The sequence below is a fragment of the Globicephala melas genome, chromosome 16 (assembly GCF_963455315.2).
Source record: "Globicephala melas chromosome 16, mGloMel1.2, whole genome shotgun sequence".
NCBI classification, from domain to species: domain Eukaryota; kingdom Metazoa; phylum Chordata; class Mammalia; order Artiodactyla; family Delphinidae; genus Globicephala; species Globicephala melas.
Genome location: NC_083329.1, coordinates 46,681,941 through 46,696,413, shown reverse-complemented (window position 1 = coordinate 46,696,413; position 14,473 = coordinate 46,681,941). Strand labels below are relative to the sequence as shown.

Sequence of the window (14,473 nt, the reverse complement as noted above, 5' to 3'; positions counted from 1 at the left end):
TTACCCTCATCTAGTTAATTAACACATGCATCAACTCACATATTTATCTTTTTTGTGTGTGCGAGAACATTTAAGTTCTACTCTCTTAGCACATTTCAATGATACAATACAGGGTTATCAACTACAGTTACCATGTTATACATTAGATCCTCAGATCTTATTCATCTTATAATTGAAGGTTTGTACCCTTTTACCAATTTCTCCCTATTTCCCCCACCTCCCAGCCCCGGCAACCACTTTCTACTTTTTGTTTCTGTAAGTTTGCTTTTTCTGTTTTTGTTATTAGCTTCTACATATAAGTAATACCATGCAGTATTTGTCTTGTGTGTGCCTTATTTCACTTAGCATAGTGTCCTCAAGGTCCATCCATGTTGTCACAAATGGCAGGATTTCCTTCTTCCTCATGGCTGGAAACTATTCATATATATATATGTTTTTATATATAACATTTTCTTTATCCATTCATCAGTTGATTGACACTTAGGTTGTTTCCATGTCTTGGCTATTGTGGATAATGCTGCAATAAACAAGGGAGTACAGATATCTCTTGAGATCCTGTTTTCATTTCTTTTCAATATATACCCAGAAGTGGAATTGCTGGGTCATATGGTAATTCTATTTTTAATTTTTTGAGGAACCACCATACTGTTTTTCATAGTGACTGCACGAATTTACAGTATACAAGAGCTCCCTTTTCTCCACATCCTTGCCAATATTTGATATCTCTTGTCTTTTCGATAGTAGCCACTCCAACAGTTATGAGGTGATATCTCAATCTGGATTTTGATTTGCATTTCCCTGATGATTAGTGACACGTTTTCATGTACCTCTTGGCCATTTGTGTATCTTCTTTTGCAAAAATGTCTATTCAGTTCTTCTGCCCATTTTTTAATCTTTTTCTTTTTCGCTATTGAGTTGTATGAGTTCTTTGTATATTTTGGATATTAACCCCTTATCGGATATATGATTTGGAGATATTTTCTCCCATTCTGTTTCTTTTAATTTTGTTAGTGGTTCCCTTTGCTATGCAGAAGCTTTTTAGTTTGATGTAGGCCCACTTGTTTATTTCTGTTTTCCTTTCCTTCGCTTTTTGTGTCTAATCCAAAAAATGATTGCTACCACTGATGTCAAAGAGACTACCCCATATGTTTTCTTCTAGGAGTTTTGTGGTTTCAGGTCTTATCTTCAAGTCTTTAGTCCATTTTGAGTTGATTTTTGTGTATGGTGAAAGATAGGGGGCCAGTTTCATTCTTTTGCTTGTGACTGTCCAGCTTTCCCAACACCATTTTTTTTTTTTTTTGTGGTACGCGGGCCTCTCACTGTTGTGGCCTCTCCCATTGCAGAGCACAGGCTCCGGACGCGCAGGCTCAGCGGCCATGGCTCACGGGCCCAGCCGCTCCGCGGCATGTGGGATCTTCCCGGACCGGGGCACGAACCTGTGTCCCCTGCATCGGCAGGCAGATTCTCAACCACTGCGCCACCAGGGAAGCCCCCCCAACACCAGTTTTTGAAGAGACTGTCCTTTCCATATACTGTCCGTTGTATATTGCTGGCTCCTTCGCTGTAAATTAATTGACTACATACACATGGGTTTATTTCTGGGCTCTCTACTTTGCTCCATTAATTTATGGTCTGTTTTTATGCTGAATCACTTCTTGATTTTTTCCATTTTAAATGTTACCTATTGACCTCTAACTATGGAAGATGAGGATTTTATTTATTTCACTCTCCTGTCCCCATCCCACATAAGCACCCACTCCATCCTCCCAGTGTACTTTTAGTTGGATCAATATGCAGAATTTGCATTATTAGTACTACGTAATTGCTAGTCCCAGTTGAGCTATGTAGTATACTGTAATATTTTGTGCACCACTTTTTGTTTTCCCTGGAGTTCATAATTGGCTTGCCTTTTAATTTGCTTAGTGTTCTACTCTGTATCAATAATTCAACCTTAAATATTCCAACAGTTCTTCAAATCTAATTTTCATGTATTCACAGGCAGTGGGCATCTCCTTAAAAATCACACTGCATTTTATTACTCAAAGAATTTATAGCTCTCCTGGAGACATGCAGGGCCACCTGCAGTGGTGTTTGGACAGTGTGAATCCCTGTGTTGGGTTAGGGAGAGGGCATAGGCCTCAGCACTGGATAGACGTGAATATGAATTCCACCACTTGTTGGCAGGGTACCCACAATTCTCCTTCCACATCTGTTGAAATGGGAATAATGATGCCTCATCATAGTGTAGTCATGAGAATTAAATAAGTACAATGGAAATGCCTGGAGCACGGAGGGCACACAATAAATGTTGGTTTGCTTACTTGTGGGAAAATCAAGAAAAATAAGGCCAGTGAAAGTACTTCATCTCACTCATAGAGCTTTCTCTCTGTATCCCCAAAGAATTGACCAGGCTCTGCACATTCATCAGGGCTTCTAAGACACTGATACTCCTTTGAAGGAAAATAGCTCAAGCTACTGGAGCTTTGCTCATCAGGCTAATGACCTCCTTTAAAAGAAGGAGCCTCCTTAATCGCAACGTCAATTTTATTTTGAAATATTCTAAACAAAGGCAGAAACTCTATAAGAAAATATTGATAAGATTGATGGCATTAAAAATTAAAAACTTATACACATCTGGGGGAAAAAAGCCCTTGATATAAAAGTAAAGGGCAAGCAACAAATTGGGAAAATATTTGCAACATATAAATCAATCAAGGGAGGGCTGACTTTCCTAAGCACCTGGACCAGTTAGGTCCAGAGACAGTGCTTCAGCCTTCCAGGCTAATGCTTTCTCTGCTATTAAGTCACTCACTCACTCATTCATTCATTCATACATTCATTCATTCAACATAAATGTATTGAGTACCTACCAGATGCCTGGCTTTGGGGTATAATGATATTCAAAAACAGAAATGGCCCCTGCTCTCCTGGAGCGCACAGTCTAGTGGGGTGACAGTTATTCACCAAACAGTCATACTCAGGAGTGTACAACTACAACCCAAGGTAAGTGCTACAAAGGAAAGGAGAGCACGGAGCAGAGGACCCAGTTTAGACTGGGGTGTGTGGGAGCACTTCCTTGGCTGGCGACACTTGAACTGAGAACTGGAGGGTGAATAGGAGTTAAGGTGTGTGTGTGTGTGTGTGTGTGAGAGAGAGAGAGAGAGAGAGAGAGAGAGAGAGAGACAGGCAGACAGACAGAAGGAGGCATCCCAGCTGGGGAAACAGGGTGCCAAAGCCCTGTGGTAGGAGGCCCATGGAACAGTTGAGGAATGGGAAGAAGGCCAGTGTGGCTGGAGCTTGGAGAGTGAGAGGAGGCTGGAGGTTTGGCCAGTGGCTAGACTGTAAGAGGTGCCTTACGGGCCATGGTAAGGACTTAGGATTTTAACCCAAAGAGCGATGGGGAAGCCAACCAAAGGATTCCAAGCTGGGGCTGGAGGAGGCCGGAGGTGGGTACAGGCTGGATTTATATTTGAAAAGATGGCTCTGGCTTTGGAGTGGAGAATGGATGGGAGCGGGTGGGGTGAGGCAGAGTGTTATTGCCACAGGTTAGAAATGATGATGGCTGGGATGATAACATGAGATTGAGTGAGACAGGCAGAGTCAAGAGCTCTTTGGGGGGTAAAACAACACGGCTGCCTTCCATACCTTATCCTTGTGGAACAGGGCAAGACCAAATCAATAAACCTTTATTTTGGGCAGTGCTAACGGGCACAGAGGAGGCCTCAGTCAAGATTGGGGGAATACACAAATCTTTGAAGAAGCAGACCCTGGGTCAGTGGATTTCAGGAAAGGGAGCAATCCCAGCAGGCTGGGGTAGCGTCAGGGTCAAGTATTTTGGGGCTTTGTTCTGACTATGGCCTGGACAGATGGGGATGAACCTAGTACCCCTCACAGAATCTGGCATGAGCTTACGGCTTGGGGCGCCGCTGCCTTTCCGCACCCTGCATAACTACCCACGTTGCTCCCAGGACAGAGGGTGCCAGTCTTATGTTTTTATTTTCTATCTTAAAAAATAAATTGCAATCTTTACAGTGTCACAGAACATGTGCACTTGTGACTTGCTCCACTGTGTGATAAATTCATGGAGTTTTATCTTATTTTTCTTCCGGGAAAACTGGCAGGGGTGGGGTGACCTGTCTCTTCCATTCCCACTCTGGAAATATGGCAAAAATTCTCAGTGGAGTTAGAGTTTGCCAGGCATGGCATCAGGAAAGGCTCCCTGGACAGGACCCTGGGAGTCAGGCAGGAGCTGAGTGGGGCAGAGTCAACCACACCTGGGTCCAAATGGCCTGGTCTGGCTTCCACAGGCCATGACGAGCTAGGGTGAGTCTGAACTGGTCCTAAGCAGGCAGTAGCAAGCTAGAATCACAGTATCAATGGCTAGTGTGAGCTGGTATGAACCAATGTGGACCACTTTCCCAAATCAGTCTACATTGTGTGATGCACGTAAAAGCAAGCACACTGTTTGAATTTACTGGCCTGTTTTGAGACATTTCCAGCTGGTTTGGGTGCCTCCCTACTTTTTAAAATTATTATTGTCCTCTTCTGTGTGTGTGGGGGTGGGGTACGTGTGTGGGTACAACACCTGCCTCATCTGCCTCTAACTACTTCTTGGAAGTTGAGCTCAGATTATTGACCAAACTTAGTTTTATATGCAGGTAAGTGACAGTAGGGTTTCTCCTGGGAGGTTCTCAATCTCGACATCTCCCCCTGCACAGGACAGCTTTAGGATGATGGCAGCCTTTGCCGGCTGTCTCAGGGCTGGCCTGGATGGGGACCTTCCAGGGAGTTAACAGCCAACATGACCCTGGGGAAGAGTCCTTGGGAAACCCCTATCTGCAGAGCAGCAAAGGCTTCTGAGCCAGCTGACAGGGGCTGGTTTTATGAACTGTTCCAGAAAGTGACCCCAGGTCTTTTTCACTCAACCCACTATACCCAGGTGGTGGTGTAGTCTGGAAGATGTATCATCTGGAGCAGTCTGGACAAGGCAGTGTGTGGATACCAGGGTCTGTGCTCTGTATCCTATAGACAGGCAGGGTTTATGACATGCAGCTTGCCCAACTCCTAAAAGGTGCAGCGGGGGATGAATTTTGAGGAAAGGTCTTCCTTCTACCAGAGCAGAGCCCAATTTCTTAGAGGCATTCACACATAATTTTGGCCTGTATTCTTACAGAAATGTCCCTGCGTGATCTGACTCCCGACCTGGTCTCCAGCCCCAGCCTCCTGGCCCTGTGTGCCCCTCCCCTCCCACAGCATCAGCACATGCCGATCGCTGCCTGAGATGTGGCCTCCTCCCTCCACCACCCTTTGCCAGCGTAGCCCCACCATTCTTCAGCTCACAACTCAAGCACCACTTGCTTCCTCTGGAAGCTTCATTTGTAGTATATGTTCTTATGCTCTTAGAATACTCCTTGTCATGGTTTATGGTCATGTATTTCTATGAGTAAATGATTATCTTATAAATATCTGATATATAGCACCATAGACTTTATCTTTTAGCATATCCTACAAGATAATATCCTCTACTAGAGGGGTTCTCAACCTTAGCACTGTTAACATGTGGAGCTGGAGAATTCTTTGTTGTGGCGACTGTCCTCTGCATTGCAGCCCGCTTAGCAGCATTCCAGCCTATATCCACTAGATGCCAGTAGCACTCCTTAGTTGGAACAACCGAAATGTCTCCAGACATCGACAAATGTCCCCCAAGGGGCAAAACAGCTCCTGGTTGAAAACCACTGACCCAGAACAAATGTTTTTAAGAAGTTTGACATTTCAAAGGCAGGCTTCCTGAGACCCCCCTGCAAAGCACTGGTTTCTTTCTGACCAGCCCCATCCAACAGAAAGATAATGTGAGCCACGTATGTAACGTATAAATGTTCTAGTAGCTGCATTAGAAGCAAGTAAAAGAAAAAACGGGTGAAATGAATTCTAATCCATATTTTATTTAACCCAATATATCCAAAGTATTGTCACTTCAGCAGGTGACCAATGTAAATAATCATTGAGATATTTTACATTCTTTTTTTCAAGTCATCAAAATCTAGTGTGTATTTTTCTCAGTTTGGATTAATCACACGTCGAGTGCTCGCTCAATAGCCAAGTGTGGCCAGCATTTTAGACAGGAGTGGGAGAGGAGACCCAAGCTCTCTTAGAGAGCCTGGCCCAGCCCACCCCTTGCATCGTCACCGGGCTGTACTGCTACCCCTGAGCAGAGCCATGCACAGTCCTCCTTTGCCCACTGGGGCCCACAGGTGACAGCCCATTCCGAGCACCCCATGGAGGGGTTCTGACTACACTCTAGAGGGCCAGCCTGCCCAGGAAAGTCATCCAAATGCCTGCAGAGTACTAATGAGATGGGTGTGTGCCCGTGAGCTCACAAGAGCCTGGAGGGTTCCTGCCTCAAATACACAAACACTTGGGTGAGGCAAGCACTGTTTCCAAGCTCCCCAGGCAGAAGCTCCACCCACCTCCAAACCACCCTCCTCGTGCTCCTTGCTCACAAGGGAGGCTCAGCCCTCCACAAACACTGGCCACATGGAAGGACACATTCTATTTTCTTAAAACACAGATGTTCTCATCTAAAATGACACTTGCACTGGCCAAGAAGTTGCTGTCCAGGGAGATGCTGTCCCTAGCCCCAAGACTTGTCCTGAGGCCCCAGGCCATTCTGTAGGGCCACGGCCTGGGTGGGGCGCTAGCCCAGGGCTGCAGGATCACCCCTGCAAGGCACTCCCGACTCGCATCTCTTACTTATCTCTAGACACTCCCAACACCCACAACTCCAGGCCCTTCTGCCTCCTGGGAGTTCTCCCGGGGGGAGCCCCTGCCTGCCTGAGGGGTTGCTTCCTGCAGCCCAGTGGCAGCCCCTGCAGGCTCTGCAGAGCAGCCTCCCAGGTAGCCAGCATGAAGACCTTCACTGGGACCTGGCTGCCTGGAGAAGCCAGGGCATTGCCCTTCCCAGTGAGGGCTACTTTTGTCTTGGCAGCTAGGGCAAATCTTGAGCATTCAGGATTTCCCTTTTAGTAGAAAACTAAAGTTTTACCAGAGTTGTCACCCGGTCACTTTGGGCAAGCCAGAGACTCTGTAAAACATGGCATGCGGGGTGAAGCCTGCACACCCACTGGGGCAATAAGCTGGCCATCGCCCTTTGGCAGTCTCAGGTGTGACCCCCACAGACCCCAGGAGCATCCCTAGAGAGGGCTGTCAGTCATCCAGATGCCTCCAGAACGCCTGCCCCATCTGACCCCAGCGTGGCAGCCAGCTGAGTATCCACGCCCATCGGCCAACAGACGCACGCACACTGTGTCCTGATCCGCCTCAGGAAGTTGGACTTACCCCTCCTGGCTTGCCTGATCTTTGGGCTCAGCATGTTCCTGCCGCCTCCTGGACGGAATTGCTGGGCCGATCAAGCTGTCATCCACTTCCCTTTTCTCTTCCTCTGGCCCAGTTGCCCCTCATGCCCCGCTCGGGCCCCCATGGCCACTGGCGTCACCAGCGAGGCTCCCTCGGCTGCCTTTCCTGGCTCCGGACCGACGGCTTGCCTCGGACTATGGAAACCTCAATGCATTATTTTTCCACCTCAGAATTAATTCCCACCCAAGCGAACCATTAAGAGGCTCAGTAACCGTTGCTGGTCAATCACCGGGCCAGGGCGGGAAGGCCTGACTGTCCCTCCGCCTGGCCGGGGCGCACGCGGCACAGCCCATCCCAGAGCGGAGCTGGCGGCCGGTCGGGGCGGAGGCGAGAGGAGGGCGGGGCGGGAGGAGCTGGGCGGAGCGCGCGGTCCCAGCTGGTCCGATGGCCCCAGAGGGCGGGCGGGCTCCGAGCTCGGATCCGCCCTCTGCGCGGGGAGGGCCTGTCGGGGATGCGCGCCACTGGCTGGAGCCACCAAGAGGCCGCTGGAAATGCAGGGCATCTGGCCGCCCGGGTCCCGCACGCTCTGCCAAGGCCCCGGGGGTTGGGCAGGGGGTGGCCGAGGCCCGGGGGGGCCCAGGATCCCTCCAGGGTCCGTCCACTGGGGACATGCTCTGCCTGATGTTTCCTGCCAGGAGGGCCCAGGAGGCCGTCTATGACAGTTCCAACTGTGGACAGGCAGGTGTGTCTTAGAAGGAGCGTGCCGCTTTGGCACATTCAGAGCCTCAGGGGACTGGTCCAGCAAAGCGGGTTAGGGATGTTAATTTTTTGCCACCTTAATAAGGTGAAAGGAATAAGAATGCGGTGAAGCACTTAGTTCAGGGCCTGCACATCGTAAGTAGGATCTCCAAAACTGTTCACTGGGTAGTGAAATCTCTGCTGACTGCCATGTTTCTGTTTAATACTAGTACAGTTCTAAAGAGTGTACGGTGGGGACTTCTGGGAGGTTCAGACTCAAGATCCTAAAAATCGCCCAAGAAATGCAATCACAGTAACCGTTCTCATTTCTTAGGTGCCTACTACCTGTCCCTGAGGTTGGTGTTTTATATTCAGTATCTCATTTAATTCTCAAATTCCCTGAGGCAGGGGAGCCTTTATCATGGCTTTTCAGATGAAGAAAATAAGGCACAGAAATGTTAAATATCTTGCCCAGAGTCACACAATCCTGTCAGGGCTGGGACCTGAACCCAGGCTGTCTCTACATCTTATGCTTCTCTGTGATGCCAGTCTAAGTACCCCAATTCCAACCACTTCCTGTGAACGTTCCCAGCTTGAGAGCCCTCAATGAACTTGCTAGATGGTGAGGACCAGACTTTGTGCCCCTGAAATCACCCCACGTGCCCTGTTAGGCATTTGCGCCTGGGGCTGGGTTCTTTGGGCCTGGGTGCTGTGTGATCCTCTTAATAGGTGGAAGATGAGGGATTTGAACAGGGACCTCTCTGCTTTGAACGGCCATGCTCCCACCCTAATCCTCATAGTGCCGCTATGTCCACTGGTCCCCAAATGGCGGATTGACGTGTAATCAACTCTAGTAGCTGGAAGGGAAGTGGGTCCAGAGGCTGAGGGGTCCACTGCAGCTGTCCGTGGACAGGATCTGGACTGCGGAGAGGAGGGGAGGATGGGAGAGGTTAAGGACTCACCAGGATGTGGTAGGTCAAATCGCCAGGGTGAAGGGAGAGAGCAGAATCCCTGGAGACAAAGCTGTCTTACTTAGCATCCAGTCACTTACCCTGGCCCTCAGCTACTCCTCAGAAGGGATGAGTAAGTATAAGTAAGTTTGCTATAACATTTAAGGCCTTTTATGGTACTGGCCATGGTTTCCTCTGTGACCTCTCTTGCTAATGCTACACACAACCATATGCATGTACAGCCCCTGCTCCTGTGTGCTCCCAGTTCCTTCTCTCTGGAGTGTGTGTTTCAGCCACAGAAGTCTGATCATTCTAAGCAAGTCTCGCATGAAACTGTCCTGATTCTACCTCCAGAAGGAGAGCCAGTAAGCACTTCCTCAGGGCTCTTATCTGTGTCCCTCAGACTGCCCAGTGCCCCTCCTGCACGCCCAGCCCTGAGCCTCAGGTTGGACTCAGACCAGGAACCCCATGAGGAATATTGGCTTGACGGGCAGATTCGAGAAACACCACTGAAATGACAGAATCGCCCTCCTGTTTTTGGGGGGCCCAGGTAAAGGTCAGATCAGGCTGGGACAGAGGCCATCTAGCAGGAGAGGAGAGATACAGAGCTGGAAAACCTCATGTCACATCAGGGTCACAGAGGGAGGTCCCGTGGCCATTGACAATGTCTTGAGCAATCACGAAGGCCTGTGAGTAATGCAGCCTGGACCACTTCCAAGCCAGAGGCAGGAAAAATACCCTGAAGACTTAGTTTGGGTCCACTCACGCTTGTTTTGGTTAAGAAACCACTCCCGGGAGCTTCTTCTGTGCAGCTGTTTCCCTGATGATATTTACCTGCTGAGCTTACCCACCTGCTTTTCCGGGGATCAGCATTGGAAATGGGCAAAACCACAGAGGCTCTAAGCTCAAGCCCAGAGTAAAGCTTGGAAAAGGGCAGGAGCTAATCTGAACTCTGCACCAGAGAACGGTGGGGGGCATGGGACGGGGGCAAGCTAGCTCTTTCCTTCTCTATGCCCTCAGACCACGTTCCCAGTACTTCTCTAGATGAAGGGATCCATGGGTTCCAGCTGGAAGGGACATGAGCACCCCCTCCTTCCTGAAGTTTACAAACACTGCACCACAGCGCTCTGTTCCTTCCAGCTCCCTCTGAGGCCACCAGGAGGGAGGGTGGGGTGAGGACAAGGGCAGGGCAAGGGAATCTGCTGAACATGGTGGCCTCCTGAGTAAGCTTTTATTTGAAGGAATTGCCCCACTCCTCTTACACAGGCAGGAATCCGAAGCCAAGGAGGGGAAATACGGGCCTCACTTAGGAGTAGAGACAGAGAGATGGCCCCCTTTCCCACTGCCCTTACAGCACTGTACCTCCCGGCCGTGGTCCTGGGTCCCCCTTTGCTGGTTCCCTGCCCTGCATCATTTCTGCATTTTCTAAGGGCTCCTCTGGGCCAGGCACCTCTGGGCACTGAAAGACAAGTGGAGAAGATTGGGAGGGCAGAACTTTCCAGAAGGCATTTGCAGAAATGCACACTTCTTGGTGGGATGGTTCACTCACCAACATCATTGGCCCAGAGCCAGGATGGCTTCAGATCGGTGGTTCTCAACCTTGGCTACACACCAGGGAGCTCTGAAAGCTAACTTCTGTTTCACCCCTGTCAGCTCCGATTTAACTCGTCTGGACGTTGGTCCTTGGGAGGTGTAAAAGCTCCTCCAGTGATCCCATGTGTGGCCAGGGTTGAGAACCACTACTTTATTAGGTAATTTCATATCCTTGAGCCTGGAGCCACCAGAAGCAGTCTTTGCCTGCTCTTGCCTCGAGGGAGGCTTCTTCTGAGGGAGGTACACATTTGCCAATCAGTCTCCCAAATAGAAAGTGGAAAGGGGCCTATATCTCAAGGCTCAACATGAAACAGCTCCATGAGAGCTACAGGTACTGTTGTACAGGTTGTGCACTGCACAAAGGTATCCAATAGGAGGGGGAATAGGGCTGGGTTTGGGCTCTGCTGGCAAAGGCATGTGTTCTAGCATGGTGAGAGAGATCTGCCACCAGAAGGGCAAGCCTTTCTCTAATTTATACCAAGATGCCATACAGATATCAGAGCCCTGAGTCTGAGATGCCTGCTCAGTGGTCACCAGCACCAATGTCCCCTGACTCCCTGCTTACGGCACTCTCAGTCTCTGTTGCCAGGCAGCTGAAGCTCTAGCTCCCTAGCACACCACTTTTGTCCATCCCACTGGTGTGCTGGACCAGCCAGCTGGTCCCAATAGCCCTGAGAGCTGATTGTTAAATTTTTAGGAATGTTGTAATTTTAACACAGACATCATTAGAAATTAAATTATGTAAACTTACAATTAAATAAACTGTATTAGAAACAAAGGTAATACATACTCAACAGACATGACTTTCTAATTACTTACTACATTTTCCTGTTGTCTACATTTTTAGGATTATTTCTCTCTATCCTATCTGTATGGTGCAAATACTATTATGATTGTTGATTTTTATGTCATCTTGACTGGGCCACAGGGTGCCCAGACATTTGGTCAAGTATTATTCTGGGTGTGTCTGTGAGGGTGTTCCTGGACAAAACTAACATTTGAATCAGTAGATGGAATAAAGCACATTGCCCTTCCTGAGGTGTCTGGGCCTCATCCAGTCAGCTGGGGGCCTGATTAGAACAGAAAGGCTGACCCTCCCTTGAGTAGAAGGGAACTCCTCCTCCTGAATGCCTTGAGCTGGGACACTGGTTTTTTTCCTGCCTTCGAACTAGAACTACATCGGCTCTCCTGGGTCTCCAGCTTGCCAACTACAGATCTTGGGACTTCTCAGCCTCCATAATTATGTGAGCCAATTCCTTGCTATAAATCTCTTGATATATACAGACAGTTCCTGACTTATGATGGTTCAACTTAGGATTTTTCGACTTTATGATAGTGTGAAAGCAATACACTTTCAGTAGAAACTGTACTTCAAATTTTTGAACTTTTATCTTTTCCTGGGCTAGCCACATGCCAGATGATACTCTCTCATGATGTTGGGCAGTGGCAGTGAGCCACAGCTCCCGGTCAGCCAGGCGATCATGGCCAGGAACTTACAACAGATACACTTACAACCATTCTAGACCCCTATAACCATTCTGTTTTTTCACTTTCAGTACAGTGTTCAATAAATTACATGAGATGTTCAACGCTTTGTTGTAAAAGAGAATTTGTGTCAGATGATTTTTGCCCAACTAATGCACATGTTCTGAGCATGTTTAAGGTAGGCTAGGCTAAGCGAAGATGTTCAGTAGATTAGGTGTATGAAATGCATTTTTGACTTAACGATGGGTTTACTGGGACATAACTCCATTGTAAGTTGGGGAAGATCACTGTATATACATATAATCAAGCGATATATATATCCTTGAGATACATATATATATATCTTTGATTGGTTCTGTTTCTCTGAAGAACCCTAATTCAACTATGTACTGGGCTGCTACTATACATCTCTTCCCAGCTCCTTGTTCACTGATCATGCTGGTATGCTGGAAGTTTGAAGCTGATGGAGGTGGGAATATTTATAATATACCAAGTAAATCAGCAAATGCTATCAATGGTGAAAAGAAAATAAAAAGTGGAGTTGGTATTGCTATGAGAGGTCTCTAAAATGAAGCCTGGAGGCCGTTGAGGAAGTGTGGCTTACCCATGTCTCAGCCCAGATGGAATCTGATCTTTTAACTACATATTGTCCTAACGAAGACATCCAGAACACCTGCTAGAACCCCGAGATACTTATCAGACCCTTACCCTAGAATAATTCATGACAGCCTATTCCTTAAGGACAAATATTTCTCTTCCTGTGCAGAGTATAGCCTTGTGGCTTTTACCTTTATAAGCCCCTGACTCTTTCTCTTCCCCGGAACCCTGTTTGGAATCTGTCTCCCAAAGTGCAATTCATAAGACCCCCAAATAAAGCTCTTTGTTCTCTGCAGCCTCGATATTGATTACAGTTTGACATAACCAGGACTTCCATTTTGTTTCCTTCCAGAAAGCCAGTTGTTAGGCAGTTGCCAGCATGCCTCCGGTCGTCCCCTATGAGGTTTGCTCTGTGTGCTCCAGTCACTGTCGACTCCCTGCTGTGGGCAGAGGATGTTTACTCTCCACCCAAACTTGTTCTCCCCGTCCTCCTGGGCACACCTAGATGCTCCACATTTCCCAGCCGCCTTGCAGTTTGGTGTGGCTGGGCCCCGGCATTGTTCATCAGCAGACATCTTGTGGCCATTTCTAGACGTGGCCCACAAAACTCCTCCCCTCCACAATCCTCCACGTTTGCCTTCCTTTTCTGGGGCCACCTTGGAAGCCCTGTGTAAAAGAGGGCAGAGGCCCCGCAGTCTGGGTCCCTGAATGATTGAGTGAGCCCAGCCTCTACTGTCAACCAGAAACATCTCAGATGGTTGCGAGAAGAAGGACCTACTTGGTCCTCTTTGTTCCTACACCCGACCTTCCCACCAGATATACGCGTTGCCTGCCTTTCTTCACTTCCTTTGATGCAGCCTTTTGGACCCTGTTTCAGTGTCACCTTCCTGCTCGGAGCCCTAGAGTTAGAGTTTACCACCTTTAATGTCTCCCTCGTCACCCAGGCCTGAGGACACACGAAACTTCTAAAAGCGCTCCTGCCAGACCCTAAGACTTTACCCATAACTTAGATATATAACGTTTAAATTACCCATATTTACTACCTAGAATTTAAAAATTAACCCATATTTTAAATATTATAGCCTATAATTGAAATATAAACTATAAACAAAACTTATAGTATGCTGACTTTAAAATATTCTTTCTAGATTTTTTTCTTTTTTTTAAACTTTTTATTTTATATCGGAGTATAGTTGATTAACAATGTTGTGTTAGTTTCAGGTGTACAACAAAGTGATTCAGTTATACCTATACATGTGTCTATTCTTTAACTGCAAAATTGTGTCAGATTATCAAAGGTGAACCTTTCTCCCACTCTGGTGGCCTTGCCTTGCTGGTACTCTGAGCACAGCCGTGGTTTCACCTCTGGGCACTCGGGTCCTGCAAGTTGCTGTGTCCCTGAGGGAAGAGGGCAGGGCCTCAGTCCTGTTGCCTTTGGCCTGAAGTCTGTCTCTGTCCTTTGGCTCAATGCCCCCTCCAGATGTGTAGCTTGGCTTTTAATTTCAGTCTTGTCCACACACTGCAGTCTATGGTACACCCTCTTACACATAGCCCAGGCCCCCAGAAGGGGTCTAGAGCCCTGGACTCTTACTTTTCTGGGTCTTTGGTGTCCTGGGATCCTGGGCAGAGAGTCAGCAGAACAAAGATGCAGAACCTAGGGTTGGGCCCTGGAAAACCACCAGACACACTGGGCCAGCAAGAGGTTCAGACCAGAATTCGGAGGCTTTGCTTGGAAAGCCCCCTACTTGTGACCTGTA

General features: G+C 48.0%; 1 protein-coding gene across 6 annotated transcripts in view; it reads right to left on the bottom strand.

The window, feature by feature from the left end:
- Positions 1-14,473, bottom strand: part of ARHGAP22 (Rho GTPase activating protein 22) — a 207,321-nt gene that overhangs the window by 153,560 nt on the left and 39,288 nt on the right. The window contains exon 1 of one of the 6 annotated variants that reach the window (XM_030847658.2): positions 7,336-7,712. The exons of the other annotated variants lie outside the window; for them this stretch is intronic. Coding sequence (XP_030703518.1) covers positions 7,336-7,369 — 34 coding nt within the window. The 5' untranslated portion in view covers positions 7,370-7,712. Of the gene's footprint in view, positions 1-7,335; positions 7,713-14,473 lie in introns of those variants that run through there. 6 annotated transcript variants of the gene reach the window in all.